This window comes from Chionomys nivalis, chromosome 6, assembly GCF_950005125.1.
Source record: "Chionomys nivalis chromosome 6, mChiNiv1.1, whole genome shotgun sequence".
In the NCBI taxonomy this organism is placed as follows: Eukaryota; Metazoa; Chordata; class Mammalia; order Rodentia; family Cricetidae; genus Chionomys; species Chionomys nivalis.
This window is the reverse complement of record NC_080091.1, coordinates 35,804,922-35,823,071: the sequence shown is the minus strand read 5'-3', so window position 1 is coordinate 35,823,071 and position 18,150 is coordinate 35,804,922. Positions and strand designations below refer to the sequence as shown.

Sequence of the window (18,150 nt, the reverse complement as noted above, 5' to 3'; positions counted from 1 at the left end):
TGGGAAGGTTTGAATAAATGTTGTAATTATAATCTCAAAAATTAAAAAAAGTAAAAAAAAAAAAAAAACACCAAACTTGTGAGTTCTCAGCTGTTGTTGGTCCCATGCCTCCACTCTGCTGTCATGAGCCCTAACTCTCTGAATCCATAGGCTCCACTGAGCACTTTGTTCATAAATTGCCTTGGCCGTGATGTTTATCACAGCAATAAAAAGAATGCAAGGAGCCACTCTCTGAGTAGCTAGCTAGGGCTCCCAGATGTAGCCACACATACAGCACACAGATCCATACTCCAAATGTCATATGGAGTCCACATGGGCCTATGCATCCATGGCAACAGCATGGATTGATCCTTTGCCCTTTCTTTATAAATCTGAGAGGTCAGATAAGGCTGCAGGAAGAGACTCTGGTCTTCTTTGAAACAATACCCTTCAGTCTCAGGTGTTGGAAAGGCCCCATTGTACCCTTCTCCAAGGCAGCTGCCAAATTTGGTCCCTCAGTTGATGTGTTGTCTGTGGCAATGAACCTCTCCCAGGACGCTTACCTGGTTGTTGTGGAGATGAAGCATCGTTCTGAGGTGACATGCTTTGCGTGTCAGGATCTCCGTTAGAGGCCTGGCTTGGCAGTGCACATCTTTAACCCCAGCCCTCAGAAGGCAAAGGCAGGCGGACCTTTGTGAGTTCCAAGCCAGGCTACAGAGTGAGAGACTCTTTCTCAAAATGAGTAGCCAGCTAACTGACAAATGATGTGGTTAGTTAAGTATGAAGGAAGTGTGGTCGTCCCTCTGAGTGTGTCTTGGCAGTCACTGGTTTTCCATGCGCTGTCGGGATTCATTAGCACTATAATTACTGACAGTCGTGTTAAGGTGATGAGACTTGATGGTTACAGATGATTATTTTATCTCCTCTTAATTGCCTGTCACAAAAACGAAACAGGTGATAATCTAATTTAAGACATTTTATCTGGGAAGTGCAGCCATTCGTTGTTTGAACCGGTGACAACAATCTCCGGGACTCTAAAGTAGTTCAACCTAGGTGAACAAAATGATTGCTACTGTCTTCTCTGTTTGCCCTGTTTAGCGTCTCACATCTTGGAAATTCCTTAGTAAAGTAAGCCAATTAAATTCTTTTCTGTTGTTGTTTGAGACAGGGTTTCCCTCTGTAGCTTTGGAGCCTGTCCTGGAACTCGCTCTGTAGACCAGGCTGGCCTCGAACTCACAAAGATCCGCCTGCCTCTGTCTCCCGAGTGCAGGGATTAAAGGCGTGCGCCACCACCAGCCAGCATTAAGTTCTTATTTTTAGAACTTGAGCATAAACAAAGAAACTGGTCTGTTAGGAAAGCAGCCTTGGGTGCTCTCTGTGATGTCAGGCTTTTGTTTGCATTTTCGCATCTTCTTCATTTGGAAACTTAGTAACTTTTGGTGCTGAGCCTCATAATATTCACTCTCATGGCGTAGAAAACAAGCCTTCAATGCTTTAACATCCTTGTTTGATTTTCTGCATATAACTACTAAAATATTGACTTTGTTTCTTCTTTTATCACACATGGCAAAAGCCAAGTTACTTTAGAAAACCAAGAGGAGGAGCATGAGCCTTGTGCAGACTGCAATTCAAGTAAGTTCTCAACAGCGGACTAGCTCAGACCCACCTAGCCTTGCGAAAATAAAGTAGAAGAGACTGATCCCCAAAGCAATGCTTATGAAATCACTGTTCAAACTGAGTCTGTATTTGTGTGTATGTGTGCGTGCGTGAATGTGTGTGTGTGCATGCGTGTGTGTGTGCATGCGTGCATGTGTGTGTGCGTGCGCGTGTGTGTGGGAACGTGTATGTCTGCGTGCATGTGTGTGTGCGTGCGTGAGTGTGTGTGTATGCTACTCTATTGTTGATCTGAATCCTTGACCTTTCTTTTATAGTAGATTTTTTTGTTCTGGGGAAACACTAACAAAAAGCCCAACTATTTGTTTTCCTTCAGTAAAGTGGAGGGGGGGAGGTTCTCTGGTTATAGAGATCTCATGTGATTTAGTTTCATTTCCTGTTTGCTGGGATTAAAAATACCCTGAAAAGAGCAAATTAGAGGAGAAGGGCTTTATTTTGGCTTACAAGTCCTTCTTAGAGCCAGCAGCAGCCAGAACTTGAGCTAACTGGTCACATCAAGTCTGTGGTCAGAAGAGAGCAGCAGATGCATGTGCGCTTGTGTTGAGCTCCTTCATCCACTGCCGCAGAGTTCAGAATCTGCAGCACAGGGAACGGTGCTACCCATAGTGGTAGGGTCTCCCACATCAGGTAACAAAGCAGAGGTAATCCCCACAGATGTTGCTACAGGACAACCTAATCTAGACAATCCCCCCCTGAGATACTCCATCAGTCGTGTCAAGTTGGCAATTAAAAGCCACCGGCACGGTATTACTGCTATATTCTAGAAGCTTAAGCGAGATAATAGCTTTTTAAATTTTGTCTTAATTTAAATTAATGTTTATGGACGGGTGCCTTGCCTGCACAGATGCCTGTGTACCCTCTGCATACCCTGTGCCCCCAGCGGCCAGAAGAGGGCGCCAGAGTCCGCGGAACTGGAATCACAACTGCCTAAACTGCCATGTGGGTTCTGGAAATGGAGTCAGATCCTCTGGAGGAGACTCAGGGCTCTCGACTGCTGAGCAACCCTCTGGCTCCAGTAGTTTTATTTCCGCAATTTCCCCATTAGACGCCAGCTTTCTTGGTCTCTGCCGTGCCCTTCTAGGTATCTGTTGCTTATGGTTAAGAGTGGATAAAAATATAAAGGGTTGTTCTTCCCGTGAGACCTTTCCACTGGAGGCAAAATGGAAGAGGCTGTTAGCACCTTCCCGGGACAGCCACAGGGAGAGAAAGACTCCAGAGAGAACCTGTCCCCTGCCCCGTCACACAGTGCCCGCAGATGGGCCCTCCTTGTGGCACTATTCGCCATCTTACACAGCACGGTTCTGAACGAAAAGCTAGAGAGGCCGTGTTTTGTAATAACAAGTTAAGGACAGAATTGTCCCCAGTGTCTCGGTCCAGAAGACCACAGAGCCGTTTGAGGCATCCAGTTTCTGCTTTCACAGGCTACACCGTTTGCTGTCAGTCTGGCAGGGCTCACCTGTGATTGTGGGGTTGGGCAGAGGTGTTTGCTTTCATGAATTACATTTAGAGACGTTTCTCTCTTCCAGCTTTCATTTGAAATATGTGAGAAGTTAAATTAAGGTTGAGAGGTAGTGGCACATGTCTTTAATCCTAGCACTCAGGAGGCAGAGACAGAGGTAGGAGGATCTCTTGAGTTCAGGGCCAGCCTGGTCTGCAAAGTGAGTTTCAGGACAGCCATGGCTGCATAGAGAAATCCTGTCTCAAAAGTAAAATTAAGAACTCCAATGCATTAACCTCCAGCCACTGGTCTAAGTGATCTTCCTGGTGGAACTCTCAGCCAGCTACGGCTCTAAGGAGGCTCATGCTCCAGTCATACCATGTAAGGATTGTACTTCCCCGTTTTCTTCTTTATCTCCATTTTGTTGAGTTAAAATACAGTTTTCCTTTATCTTCAGAAGCAGATACATGTCCTGCATGCTACTCTAAAGCAAGGTAAGATGCGACTAATTTAATCATTTAAGGCAGTCTTTAGTGGATGCAGAGAAAAGAAACTAATATTTGTTGTGTATTCTCTGGGCTAGATGCAATATAATGTACATACCACTTGCCATCTCAGAGAAATCACAGATTGTATGCAAAATGTCCAGTTATAGCATACTTCTCATGCTGGACAGTGGTGGCACACACCTTTAGTCCCAGCACTCTGGAGGCAGAGGCAAGTGGATCTCCATGAGTTCAAGGCCAGCCTGGTCTACAGAGTGAGTTTCAGCACAGTCAGGGCGACACAGGAAAAGAATGTCTCCAAGACAAACAAACAAATGGACAGATAAAACTCCTCCTCCTCCCAATAACTGGCTACTCCCATCTGAAGGACAGCTTACTGGCTCCTAATCCCACCATTGCCGTGTGCCTGACCTATGATCTAATGGCCTGCCTAGCTATGTGATGTGGTCTCCTGCTCCTCTGTGTGTGCCTGACCTATGATCTAATGGCCTGCCTAGCTATGTGATGTGGTCTCCTGACCTATGATCTAATGGCCTGCCTAGCTATATGATGTGGTCTCCTGCTCCTCTGCGTAGATGAAAGGGCAAAAATACAGGTCTATATAACACCAGTTCAGAAAGTCAATTTTGACACAACATTTTTCCATGCTCCATCATAATCCAGTAATTTAATGTAACACTGTATTGGGAAGCCTTGCCTTGCTTGTAGCAGAGCTCTCAATGACGTGTGGCCACGGTACATAGTTTTGATACATAATTATTCTATTAGAAGTGAAGAATATTTGCATGCTCTATAAGTAATATTCATAATCTCTTTGGAAGATATTTTCATTGACTTTTCTACTTACTGATATGAGCTGCCATATCAGGTTAGTTCCTCTACCACTTTTTCCAGTCTATTTTCTTTTCCAGCAAATATACTACCTTTATGAGTGATTATTTCTTTTCACTTCTCTTTTATTTTATTTTTTTTATATCTGGATGCTAAGTATTCCTTTGCCTGTACAGTTTCCTAACTTTAGGGGTGGCTGGAGACTAATCAAGCTGCCCACAGTTAACCTGTGTTTAGAATCTTCTCCACATGGCTGCTGTGTTGGGGAACCTGAAATGGAAAGATTCTGCAATGACTCCTTTGGATATACTAAGAGCAGCAATGAGACGCATGTCAATGAGACCCTTAAGTCTATGGCCAGGAGCTCCCCTCAGTAGTGATGAGTCTCAGTGAGATGGCAGGTGGACAGAGAATCCCAGTGAAGAGGGTAAAGATGGAAAGAAGAAAGAGCTCACTCTGGGCTATCTATCCCAGCAGCGTTAACAGAATGGGGTTGGTAAGGAACAGGTCATGCATGGTGATAATGTGGAAATCCTTACACAGAATGTTGGAGAATATAGGAGAGCATATGGGAATAACGAATGCGGGAGTTCTAGGGAAAGGCTCTTTTTTATTAGACCGCAGAACCCGACAAAAGCTCAAGGTTTGTGCTAAATGATGCTCGAGTGATTTCAGGTAGACGATGAGTCTGTACCAGGTAGCATTGTTCTCTCACCCACTTCATTGTTAATTTATACATGGTCACCTAGGAAAACATAGACTGAATTAATGTCTGAGAGAAATCATATCAGGCCAACCTGTGGCCGGGCACTGAGATCCCAAAGTGTTTGGCAAGCTCAGGAAAAAAGGCCTGTAATCTCAATAGCTTCAGCCGGTCCTTACCTCAGGAGCCCGCGTTTTCACAGGCCTGAGGTGTAAAGTTGGAGAAGGTATGGATTAAATGCATTGGTGATTGACTGCAGGCCACCAGTAATGCACTGGTGGCCCCTTGAGAAGAGAAGGGAAAACACTTCCCTCTGGAGACATTCAACCAGGAATGGCCCATATTTGAGTTCTCTGCTTCATGCCCCTGTGTGTGTCTCAAAACTATTTTTTTCTGTCTTTATTGAAGAACCCAGAAAGCATCACATGAGGAAAGAATGAGATACAAAAATCTTTAACAGGGCTTATAAGAGATTAAGTCATTGACTGACTGACCCAGACAACAATTAGTACACAAACATTTACCAACCAATATCCAAATGCCATGTTTAACATACATACAGACAAACCATCGACACACATAAAATAACAAGTAACAAGTAACCCCCTCCCCCTAAAAAGCACTAAATATTCACTTTCAAAGATTGCTTTCAACCTCTGTTGATGGAGAAAGGTCATTGGTTAATTAATAAAGAAACTGCTTGGCCCTCATAGGTTAGAATTTAGATAGGTAGAGTAAACAGAACAGAATGCTGGGAGGAAGAGGAAGTGAGCTCAGACGCGATGCCGCTCTTCTCCAGGGCAGATGCGATGAAGCTCCGACCCAGGATGGACGTAGGCTAGAATCTTCCCGGTAAGTGCACCTTGGGGTGCTACACAGATTATTAGAAATGGGCTAAATTAATACGTGAGAATTAGCCAAGAAGAGGTTAGATATAATGGGCCAGGCAGTGTTTAAAAGAATACAGTTTGTGTGTCATTATTTTGGGGCATAAGCTAGCCAGGCAGCCGGGAGCTGGGTGGCAGGAAGCAGCCTGCAGCTCCCACAACACTCTGTATTTGCTGCTTTCAGCAAATAAGACCCATGTATTACCTGGGCCGGGGGCATGGAAAGGAAGGAAGCATGCCCCAGCACATTTATATTGGGTTTCAAGGTCTGAGTTGATGAGGATGACTGACCAGGTCTCTTCCCTCAAGGAGCAGGTTCCACTGAGACACGAACTCAGATTTCTGGATTCAGAGTCCAGAGCACTAACCATTACACCCCAGGCGCTGGTGCACAGGGGTATGAGGTAGTATATAATTTAAGGTTATAGCTATGCTTTAGTGTAGGTTGTAAAAGTTGCTAATATGGGAAATCCAAGCCAAGTGAGGGAGATTTTCATATGGGTTTTTTTTAGGGGGAGGGGGTGACATGTTATTTTATGTGCATGAATGGTTTGTCTGTATGTATGTCTGTGTGTGCCTAGTTCTCTTGGAGGCTAGAGGTGGGTATCAGATCTCCTGAAACTGGAGTTACAGACTGTTGTTAGCCACCATATTGTTGCTGGGAATTGAATCCAGGTCCTCTGGAAGAGCAGACAGTGCTCTTGCCTGCCGAGCCATCTCTCCAGCCCCTGGTTAAACAAAGGCTGAGTACACAGTAGGGCAGCAGTCTTAGTGCTCACATGACCTCAGGGCGTATTAACTCTGGCTACGAGGTCCAGTGGAAGTTCATCTTTCCGAATGTAAGGGATATTTTTATCATCATGCATTGACCCAGAGACTATGTCTGAGCCCTGAAGAAGGAGGATCTTAGAATGTGAGTGCTTAGTGTCAAGTTGGGAGCGTAGGCCCCAGTCCCTGGCATCTATCCCAGCCCCCAGGCCTGGTCTGGACTCCAAATCCCAGCAGGCCAGGGTACTCCCCAGGGTACTTAAGTGATCTCCCAAAAGAGAAACTCGTGGTCTCCCTTTCTTCCTCCCGGGGGTCGCATGTTTCTGCGGCTTCCTGGTTCCCCCTCCAGGCCACCCTAGAGCGCAGATCTCCCATTAAACCTGGATATTTCTTAATTCGGCTTGTTTTGATTCGGCTTGATTGGGAATTTTGCGTTGGCAGGGAGCTCATGCTAGAAATATGCCCCCCCCCCCAAGAGAGCCTAAATGTTTGTCATAATTACCATTCCAATTTTCTGTCACCCCTATATCCAAAGAGTCTGGAATGTCAAGTTGGGAGCGAAGGCCCCAGTCCCTTGCATCTATCCCAGCCCCCAGGCCTGGTCTGGACTCCAAATCCTGACCCCTCCCAACTTGACATTGGAGGGAAGCTATTCATGGGAAATTGGAAGCTCCCTCACACGGCTCCACTTTCCCCCAGTCCCCCCTCTAGTGCGAATGTGCCCGAGGGATTTTTATTGTTTGCTGGTCTGTGAAGAGCTGAAATGAAGTGCATCTGAAGAGAATATGGCAGTGATGGTGTAGACAATGTTCTTTGTTGTCCGTCGTCTTTCTGCCGATTCAGAGGTTCTGTCCGGGAGACTCTGTGCTATTTTAAGGTTATGCGAAGCATTGGCTTCTTCCAGTCTGTGGTTTCAACTGTGAAGACTCAAGATGCCCAATTCTGAATTAAACAGGAGACAGTGAAGAAGGAACACTATATGGTTGAGCCTTGTTTTGTTTTGTTTTGTTTTCTTTTCTTTTGTTTTCTTTTTTTTTACAATATAGGTGTCCCAATAGCTGGGTTTTCATTTCAGCCTTCAAGAGAAGAAATATGTGAAGACAAATCATTCTGGGGCTCTGCCAATATAAGGTCTACTATTTTTTGTCATGGATATATGAAAAAGTCCCCATAAATAATAAGTAGAGAGATGAAGGAGAAAGGCAAACAATCGCGTGTTCACTTGTTTGGTTTTTTTTTTTTTTCTTCTTCCCAAGACAGGGTTTCTCTGTGGCTTTGGAGCCTGTCCTGGAACTAGCTCTTGTAGATCAGACTGGTCTCGAACTCACAGAGATCCGCCTGCCTCTGCCTCCTGAGTGCTGGGATTAAAGGCGTGCGCCGCCATCGCCCGGCTTCACTTGGTTTTTTTAAACAGAGATCAACTTTAAATATCTCTTAAAGAAATGGCATCTAGTGTACAGATAACTGATAGCTGAAATGCTCCCTTCTTGTCCATTTTTATTCTTCAGCCTCGCCCCCACACCTAGAACTTCCAAGCCCACAATAGAAGAAGATGAAAATAGCGTCGGCTCCAAGGTAAAATGCCCCTTTGTGAGATTAATTTTCTCTTTCTGAATTTGGATTTTTTTTATCATTTATTCTTAAACTCGGCAATGGTCTACTATCACTGCATCTCAAATGTTGACCAGAGAAAACCTTTATGTGGTTATGACCATTTGGGCTTTGGGGTTTGGTTTCTTTATTTTACTCTGAGAAATGCCGGAGGTAGTAAAAACTCTGAAGTGGTGGGCTTGGGTTCAGGTCTGAAAACACGGAGTGGAAAGCATTTATGAGGAACAGTTTTCACGGTAAAGCAAATCTAAAATCTGAGCTACGAACTTTAGGATAAATATACGTTATTGTGGCTTCATTTATTTTACTGGGGGCTGCAGAGGTGGCTCAGTGGTTAAGAGCACTTGTTGCTCTTGCAGAGGACCCAGGTTCGGTTCCCAGCACCCACGTGGTGACTCTCATCCATCTGTAACTCCAATACCACGGAATCTGAAGACTTGTGACCTCCACAGGCACCATGCACGCACGGGTGCACAGACATACGTGCAGGCAGACACTCATACATGTAAAATAAAACAAATGTAAAACGAATTTAAAATGAAGAGTTTACTGGTGTGACTTTCATTATGTTCGTGTTTCAGAGTTGTAAGGAAATTGAAAATGTATCAGACATTTGATTGATCACTTTGGCTTCAGAACTGTCATTGGGCGTAGCTTCTTTTTCCTCCCAAACTTTGTATTCATTTCATATTGTTTTTGATAGAATGTGTTCTTGGTTTCAACCCTTGTTTCTATATGAAATAACATAAGAGATTATGAAAAATTATACCATTACAGCCTATCAAAATTTATACTAGCAATTTTTCTGTATTTTTTTTTATCGACTTAATTTAGTGTATGCACGCACAGGGCCTAAAGGGTCTGCATCAGGCCCTCTGCATATGTCATTACTATTAGCTGAGTGTTTCTGTGTTAGGTGAGCTGGGTGTCTCTGACTCTTTTGCCTGCTCTTGGGACTCTTTTCCTCTTCCTGGGTGGCCTGCACAGCCCCAGTGTGAGGACTTTTGCCTTGTCTTTTTGTATTTTGTTTTCTCATGTTTGGTTGTTGTGTCTTGGAGGCCTGTTCTTTCCTGAAAGGAAGAGGATGGGGAATAGGTCTGGGGGAGTGGGAGGTTGGAGGGCTGGGAGGAGTGAAGGGGAGGGGAAACTGGCAGGGATGTATTGTATAAGAGAAGAATCTACTTTCAACAAAACAATAAAAAGTCTGCAGAACTGGATAATACATTTTTTGCCCAAATAGCTACAAACTGTACAAGAAGAGATTCAACTATTAAGGAAAAATATAATTTCTGAATATTTGTGCTTAGTTTTAATATCAGCTCATGTTCTCAGTTTCACACTCTAAGGCTTTACATTTTAGAAGGCTTTTACTTGCTCACATTTTCTTCTGAAGTCTTCTTCACATAAGAGCTAGCGGAGGGCAAGAAACCAACCTGATGTGGGTCACACTTAGTTCCTAGAATGAAGTTTCACACATAAACAGCATCTTAATATATTTCATGTGAAGGAAAAACAGGAAGATAACTAGCAACTAACTGTAGTGAATATTTTAAATGCACCTTAAATTCATTACCCTCGCTGGTGTCTCAGGCGTGTACTCTGGGGTGACTTTCTTTGAGGAGCGCTGTCATAAAGGAGACGGGAATGACTTAGAGGAGGGCAAGAAATAGCAGAAATTTGCTGGCTCCTCGGAGTCCTCCAACTCTGACTTTAGATTGGGGCTTTAAATGAGTGCTTCTTAGCATCTCAGCTCTTGTCTTCTTTATTAAATGTATTTTCATATATACACTGCGGTCTAGTATCCTAAGTACCAATAACTTTGCTTGATTAAAAGTTGAGGCAAGGGGCTGGAGACATGGCTCAGAGGTTGGGAAGCACTGACTGCTCTTCCAGAGGTCCTGAGTTCAATTCCCAGCACCCACATGGTGGCTCACAACCATCTGTAATGAGATTTAGTGTCCTCTTCTGACAGACATACAGGCAGAACACTATAGACATAATAAATAAGTAAATATTTTTTAAGAAAGAAAAAGCTGAAGCAATACTTTTTTTCCCAACTAGTCTTTCTATTAGAAATGGTTCCGTTTTCATTCTGGAGTGGACAGTTTTGGTCCCCTAACTCTATTTCTCATTTCATAGTAATAAAATGAACCTTTTATCATTGCAGTATATACAAAAGTGGTTTTAGCTTAAGAAAAACAATTGTTGCCAGGCAGCGGTAGTACACACCTTTAATCCCAGCATTTGGAAGGCAAAGAAAGGCAGAGATATCTCTGAATTTGAAGCTAGCCTGGTCTACAGAGTGAGTTCCAGGACAGTCAGGGCTACACAGAGAAATCCTGTCCCAAAAAACAAAAGCAGAGAAAAGAAAGAACAACAATTATTATTAGCAGTATGTAAATCAGTGGTGTCATGACGTGCTTTTCCCTTGGAGTCTGTCAACCCAGTCCTGCGTTTGCCACCTTATTCACTCCCAGTACAGCTGCTGGGTGCAAATTGCTAAGGATTTGCTAAGTACGTGAAGACTAACATCTGCAGTCTTAACAGCGGCAAATATATGCCATTTATTAGATTGTTTGTCCAGTTTTAAACCACATTTGCGTGTGGTCCAGCTAGGAGCTACACTCCATCAGGATGCTGATTCAGCAAAGGACCACCAGGGTGATTTTAAAATGGTTTTGTGTTGGCCTTGTGTTATATCACACCGGAGCACTGGGAGAGCGTGGTTTACCGCCATGTTTGTATTTAAACTGATCTTAAACCTCTCAATATGTCGCCCATATTTCCCTTAGCCTGTCTGGCTCAGGCCTGTAGAGACTGTGCAACGGTTTAGAGCGCTTGCTGTTCACGTCCCAGAGACATGCGGCCATCCGGTGCCCTCCTCTGCCCTCTTCGGAAGCAGACATACATGCTGTGTGTACACACAGGCAGGCAAAAACACTTTCACATAAAATTTAAACATTTTAAATCTTTAAAAACAAAAAATCCATTTGGCTCAAGCAACCTTCCTGCGCACATGCAATGGCTTGGCCTACAGGAGCGGCGCCAGCCTTGACCCAGAATGTAAACATTTGGGAATTATTTTCAAAAGGGGCCTTCTTGTCACGTTTTCTTTTTAAAAAGTTGTGGTTTTGTAATATTTTCAATCATGTTTTCTATTGAGATCTTTTAGTTATGTGTACCAGGGCACAGAAATGAGGGATGACCTGCACATGCTACTGTAAACCATCTCTGCCCTCGATGGTGCCTGGTGTGTGGGATCGCTTAACTGACACCAGTGCTATCTTTTTCTACCTTATTTTCATTTTTAACATTTAGTTTTATTTAGAATTGTGTTATTTAATTTTTTCAGTTGAGTATATTTTGTGAATAAGTGTTTTGTTTGTTTGTTTTTTGGGACAGGGTTTCTCTGTGTAGCCCTGGCTGTCCTGGAACTAGCTTTGTAGACCAGGCTGGCCTTGAACTCAGAGAGATCCACCTGCCTCTGCCTCCCAAGTGCTGGGATTAAAGACATGTGCCACCACTGCCTGGCACAAATCAGTGTTCTTAATCCCATGTGCTTTTCAAGTAACTCCATTTCCAAATGGAAGTAGTCACTTGTATCCTCTAAGCCGTCTGGGTGCCTCGAATGTCACACATCAGGAGGATCATGAAGACACTGGACCTGCCGTTTCCTGGCCCCTTCCTAGCTGTGTGTCCATTTTCCCACCTAAGAACCAAGGCATTCAGTAAACTATGCTGAACCCCTGAAGCTGGCGAACCCTCAACTCCAGCTCCCCTGGCAACAAAGCCGGCCTTCCCTGCCCGTCTCAAACTCCTGACTGTTGAGAGCATGAGACTGCAGGATGGAACCTGTGGGTTAGGAGTGAACCAATAGTTCTTTCAATGTGGGGAGCTCTGCGAGTCCAGCTGAAGAGAGAGAGGAGAGAGTGTACAAACAAGGCTGGTCAAGATCGTGACCCGCAGAGACAGCTGACCTGAGCTAGTGGGAGCTCATGGCCAGCTAGGGAGCCTGCATAGGACCAAAACGAGGCCCTCTGCTTGTAGGTGACAGTTGTGTAGCTTGTCTGTTTATGGGGCCCCTAGCAGTGGGATCAGGATCTCTCCCTGGTGCTCCTCCTGGCTTTTTGGAACCTACTCCCCACGCTGGGATGTCTTGTCCTGCCTTGATGCAGCAGGAGGAGCTTGGTCGTGCCTAAAGGTGATATGACTTGCTTTGTTGACTTCCAGGGGAGGCCTGCTCCTTTCTGAATGGAGGAGGAATAGATGAGGGATGGGTTAGATGGGAGTTGGGGGAGGGAATGGGAAGAGAGGAGAGGGGAAAATGTGGTTGGTATGTAAAATAAATAAAAATAAAAACTGATAAAAAGAAGAGATTCTCCTGGATCATGTATGGTTCTACTGCTGCCTTTTAGTGTGGCTGCGCCCCTTCCCTCTCCCCCTAGGCCGCGCCCCTTCCCTCTCCCCCTAGGCCGCGCCCCTTCCCTCTCCCCCTAGGCCGCGCCCCTTCCCTCTCCCCCTAGGCCACGCCCCTTCCCTCTCCCCCTAGGCCGCGCCCCTTCCCTCTCCCCTGGCGTCACCGGAGCTCTTCCTTGCCCACATCCCCGCCAGCATTTCTGGTCGTTTGTTTCCTTGATGCTTGCTATTATGATTAGTGTCCCAGGAATCTCAGAACAGTTTTAAATTGGACTTCCCTGATGACTAAAGAGGCTGAACACATTTTAAAACGCTTATTGGCCATTTGTATTTTTATTTGAAAATGGCTTACTTTGTGGTCTCCAATGTGGTTCGTTTTGGTCTGTTAGTCACCAAGAAGAGAATACGTTCCCTACTGAGGGCTGGGTGGGATATACATCAATTTGTGTATGATTTAAGTCTGGAATCTCTTCTTTTTAGTTTAGACGCTCTGTCTAAAGACAAAAGTCAGGTGTTGAAGTTTCTCACTATTACTGGATTGGTACCTACCTGTTCTTCCGTGCCTTTAGTGTTTGTTTTATGACAATGAGGGTCCTAATATTCGACATATTAACGTGTATGCCTCTTCCATCTTCCTGAAGAGTCGCTGCCTGCCCCCTCTTCTCCTCCTAGTGAGCTGGGGCTTGCATCCCTCTTACCTGCTGTGAGACCAGCTACACTGGTGCTGCAAGGAGTCTGCGCACTTGATAGCTTGAGCCCACTCATTGATCAGTTTTGGGGTGTCTTAGGTTGGGCTTTGTATTCCTTATAAACAGCTGACAGCTGAGTTCTGGTCCTTCAGAGTGGTTGTTTTTGGTTTTGATGTGTGTGTGTGTGTGTGTGTGTGTGTGTGTGTGCGCGCGCGCGTGCTCGCGGGGCGGGCGCAGAGACAGGAGGTCAGTGTTGGCTGTCTTCTATTGCTCTCCATTGTCTTTGGAGTTTCTCTCTGTCAGTGAAGTGGCGCTCACTGTGTCAGCCAGCCTGGCAGGCCAGCCTGCCCCCAGGATCCTCATGTCTCCACTCCACCAGTACTGGGTGGCAGTGCCTTCTGCCATGTCCTCATGGCTTTCAGGTGGGTGCTAAGGTCTGAACTCAGGTCCTCATGCTGGTCCAGTAAACACTTTCCAACTGATCCATCTCCCAGCCAAGATCAGGGTTTTCGAGGCTAGTCACCAGGGGAGGAATTAGATGCATGTGTGTGCTCCCTGTGAAAGCTGAGGTGATATTGGGAGTTTTCCAGCTCTGAACCTAGAATTTTTCCATTTGGCTAGACCGTCTGCCTGGCAAGCTCTGGGACCGTCCTGTTTTTCTCCCCAGCACTGGCGTATAATACAAACGCACATTGCACCTTCTTGTTTGCATAGGTCCTGGCCGATCTAAATCAGGGTCTAATGCCTGTGAGGCAAGCATTGCACTCACCGAACAACCTCCCCTGCCTCATCTGCATTGTTGTTGAAACTATCAGTTATTTATGTACATGAGTGTGTGTGTGCATCTGTGTTGAGTGTGTGTTTGTTTATATCTGTGTGAGTGTGTGTTTCTGTGTGAATGTGTGTGTCCATGTGTCAGTATCTGTGTATGTGTTTGTATCTGTGTGTTTCTGTGTTTGTGTGTGTCTGTCAGTATCTCTGTGTGTGTCTGAGTGTATGTGTATCTGTGTGTCTGTATCTGCATGAGCATGTATGTGTATCTGTTTGAGCGCACACATACATGTATGTGTGGATGGATGGGTATACTTTCAAATACAAAACCAGAAGGTATTGAACCCAGCAGCTGGAGAAATTATGGTCTATTTGTAGTTATAAATGCCTCTCATATTTTGATATTTATTTATTTGTTGAGGTTCTAGACATTTTCTAGTTTCATAAAACATTCTCAGTGCCGTTAGGCTTTATCTCAGAACCCTACGTACACTCCCGGTCAGAGTCCTATGCTCGCTCTCTTGGACACACTCAAACACCTAAGGCTGTGAAATTTCAGACACGTTCAGAAATAGTTCTTGTTTTTGAGAAAAAATAGATTTATTTATCACTTTTTATGTATATGATTGCTTTGTCTGCATGTGTGTGTGTCTGTCTGTCTGTGCACCGCATGAATGCCCTGGTCCCTGAGAGGCCAGAGGAGGATGCTGGATCTCCTGGAACTGGAATTATGCATAGTTGTGAGCCAGTGCGTATGAGCTGGGAATGGAATTGAGGTCTTCCGCAGGAGTAGCCGGTGCTCTTAACATCTGAGGCATCTCCACAGCCCAAATATCTCCTATTTGTGTGTGTCTAAGTGTATGTAATAATCAGGGGCAAACATATATCCTGACTTTTTTCCTACTCGTAAACCTCTTGCACACAAATGATTAAACATATATGGTGTAGGGTCAAATAAACTTGTTTAGGGGAGTGAAAACGTGTGGGTTTGCTATCTCCCATAAACAACCGCCTCTGGCATTTCAGGAACTATCTGTCCTTGGGCAAGGGGCTTGCAGATCAGAGGCATTTTTGTTCCAGGGCTCTCTTAGGAATAGTAATTAAAGCTGAAAATGTAACTTTGGGCTTTCACACTCCCCCCTTGAGTTGTATCCTGAGTCAAATCTTGGACTCTGTTATGGCTACCTGTTTATATTGGGTTCTAATAGCCATCAAATGGTACCCAGACAGGAATTATCACTTAGTTAAGACATCACTAATGCAAGAGCCAACAGTAATTAGCAGAAGTACCAAAGGCCCTGTGATAGTTCACATCAGAGTTACTATCTAGAAGGATCCTGGAAATGAAAATGGGGACTAGTTACTTACTTCATATCAGGGTCCCCCTTTTGGCAATGATTTTTTTTTTTTTTTTGAAACAAGGTTTCTTTGTGTAACAGCTCTGGCTCTCCTGGAACTCACACTGTAGACCAGGCTGACCTCAAACTCACAGAGATCTGCCTCTGTCTTCTGAAAGCTGGGATTAGAGGTGTAAGCCGCCAGCACACAGCTGTAATAATTTTTTAGGTATGACCAGATTATTTCGAATGGTTCCTGAGTGGTTTGTATAGAAACAACAATTTTCTCTTAAAGCCATACAATGACCTCCCTGTTTTACATAGAGAAGGTTGAGTGTCCTATCATATTGTAGAACTGTTTCAGCTAATGAATCTCCCTGTTGATAGAGCTGGGTCTATTTGTTTTCAACAGGCACCTTTTCTGGTATGGCAATAGGCATGTAGGTTATTTTGTCCCCTATGATCTAATGTTCCAGCCTGTTGGGGGTAAGGGATGGCATACTCTCTCTTCTGTAACTACGTCCTGCTGAAGCTAGGACATTGTTGTCAGGGTGCAGGAGGTCTGGAATGGTAGTCAAAGGCAAGGGGGGATTCAGGCAATGGGCCATTCATCAGAAGAGTCTGGTTCGCTGATCCAACTGAAATGACAGGGGCAATCACATTGGCTAGACTGGTCCACATCAGCTTTCAGCAAGTCCAGGGCTCACAGTCATTTGGAGCAGGTTGTAGTCGGCAGCTGATGCTTGGATGTGGTGGAATAAAAGGTTTGTTTACCTATGTAAAGATGTGTTGCATTTGTTTAACTATATAAAGATAATGTTGCTGTTTCACCTTGCCTGCCTAAGATACCTGACTGGTCTAATAAAAAGCTGACTGGCCAATGTCTAGGTAAAGGAGGGATAGGTGGGGCTGGTGGGCAGAGAGAAAGAGAAACCAGCCAACCGGGGGGCCAGCCATGCGGACACGGAGGAAGCAGGAAAGCAGGATGGACAGTGTGCAGATGAGCTAACAAGCCTTGGGGCAGGACAGAGATGAATAGAAATGGGATAATTTAGGTTAAACTATCTAGAAACAAGTCTAAGATAAGGCCGAGCATTCCTAATAAATAATAAATCTCCATGTCATGACTTGGGGACTGGTGGCCCAAGAAAGCCTGCCATACTTGGGTAATGTCTGTCAGACAAGAGGAAATCTGATAAGACAGATATAGACTAAGGGCAGAAGTTAGAATTTAGGAATCTAAAGGAAAATCTTACATTTGGAACTTTCGGGCCCATAGCCCTAGTATTTGGGGAAGGGGTGGGGTCCCAAGACGAGGAGAGAGACAGAGAGAGAGAGAGAGAGAGAGAGAGAGAGAGAGAGAGAGAGAGATATGCCACCACCAGAAGCAGACAAGTGGGGAAATTGGGCTGTACTTACTTGGAGTCCTTGTGACATGGGAGAGATGGATTCAAGTCTTATGACTCCCTAGGTTCTCTGAAGCTTACATGATTGTTTTGTTTTGCAAAAAGGCATACAAGTTTTAGATATATTAGCCTTACCATCTCTAAGAAGTAGTGGGTAAGCATACATTCTGACATACTTCCTGCCTTTTTACCTCTGGCCTACATCCAATCAAAGTACAACAATCAACCCCAAAGTGTTTAGTTAGTGCAGAGTCCTGGCAGCAGGTGAGGCACAGGGCAGTCTCACTCAGTGGCTAGAGTTACCATAATTCAGGTGGAGCTCTCATTATGTCCTATCTTCTTTGCAGATTAAAAAGTTTATGTTTTTTTTATCAGAATCGGCATATCTCTATAATGGAAAATTCAAATTTTTATGCTTTTATTGAACTGTATATTTTTCTCCACTCCCTGACCTTCCTCCCCCATCTCCTTCTACCCTCTCCCATGGTCCCCATGCTCCCAATTTACTCAGGAGATCTTGTATTTTTCTACTTCCCATGTAGATTAGATCCATGTATGTCTCTCTTGGGGTCCTTTTGTTGTCTAGGTTCTCTGGAATTGAATTGTAGGCTGGTTTTTCTTTGCTTTATGTCTAAAAACCACTTATGAGTGAGTACATACTATATTTGTGTTTCTGGTCTAGGTTACCTCACTCAATATGATATTTTTAAGAACCATCCATTTGCCCGCAAATTTCAAAATGTCATTATTTTTTTCTGCTGTGTAGTACTCCATTGTGTAAATGTACCACACCTTCTTTATCCATTCTTCAGTCGAAGGGGTATTTAGATTGTTTCCAGGCTCTTGGTATAACAAATAATGCTGCTATGAACATAGTTGAGCACATATCCTTGTGGTATGATTGAACATCCTTTGTCCAGTCTCTGAATAATGAGAACGTGCTGAGCTTGTCTCAAGTCCTGGCCAGAGTAGTCTATTGGGCTAGATCATCTCAGCTAGCCACCTCAAAATTGTTCTGAGCAGTTTGTAGTCCAAAGTCAATCTTTAGGTGGTGTTTTTCACCTTGTGGTGCTATCATAGTCCTGGAGGAATCATCATTGTGGGGGTCCCATCCTCCTTATGGAGACTTCAAAA

General features: G+C 44.4%; 1 protein-coding gene across 1 annotated transcript in view; it reads left to right on the top strand.

Annotated features, from left to right (window-relative positions):
• LOC130876329 (ankyrin repeat domain-containing protein 36A-like) overlaps window positions 1-18,150 on the top strand; it is a 140,998-nt gene that overhangs the window by 25,528 nt on the left and 97,320 nt on the right. Inside the window, exon 8 of the mRNA XM_057772858.1 lies at window positions 8,295-8,361. Coding sequence (XP_057628841.1) covers window positions 8,295-8,361 — 67 coding nt within the window. The remainder of the gene's footprint in view (window positions 1-8,294; window positions 8,362-18,150) is intronic.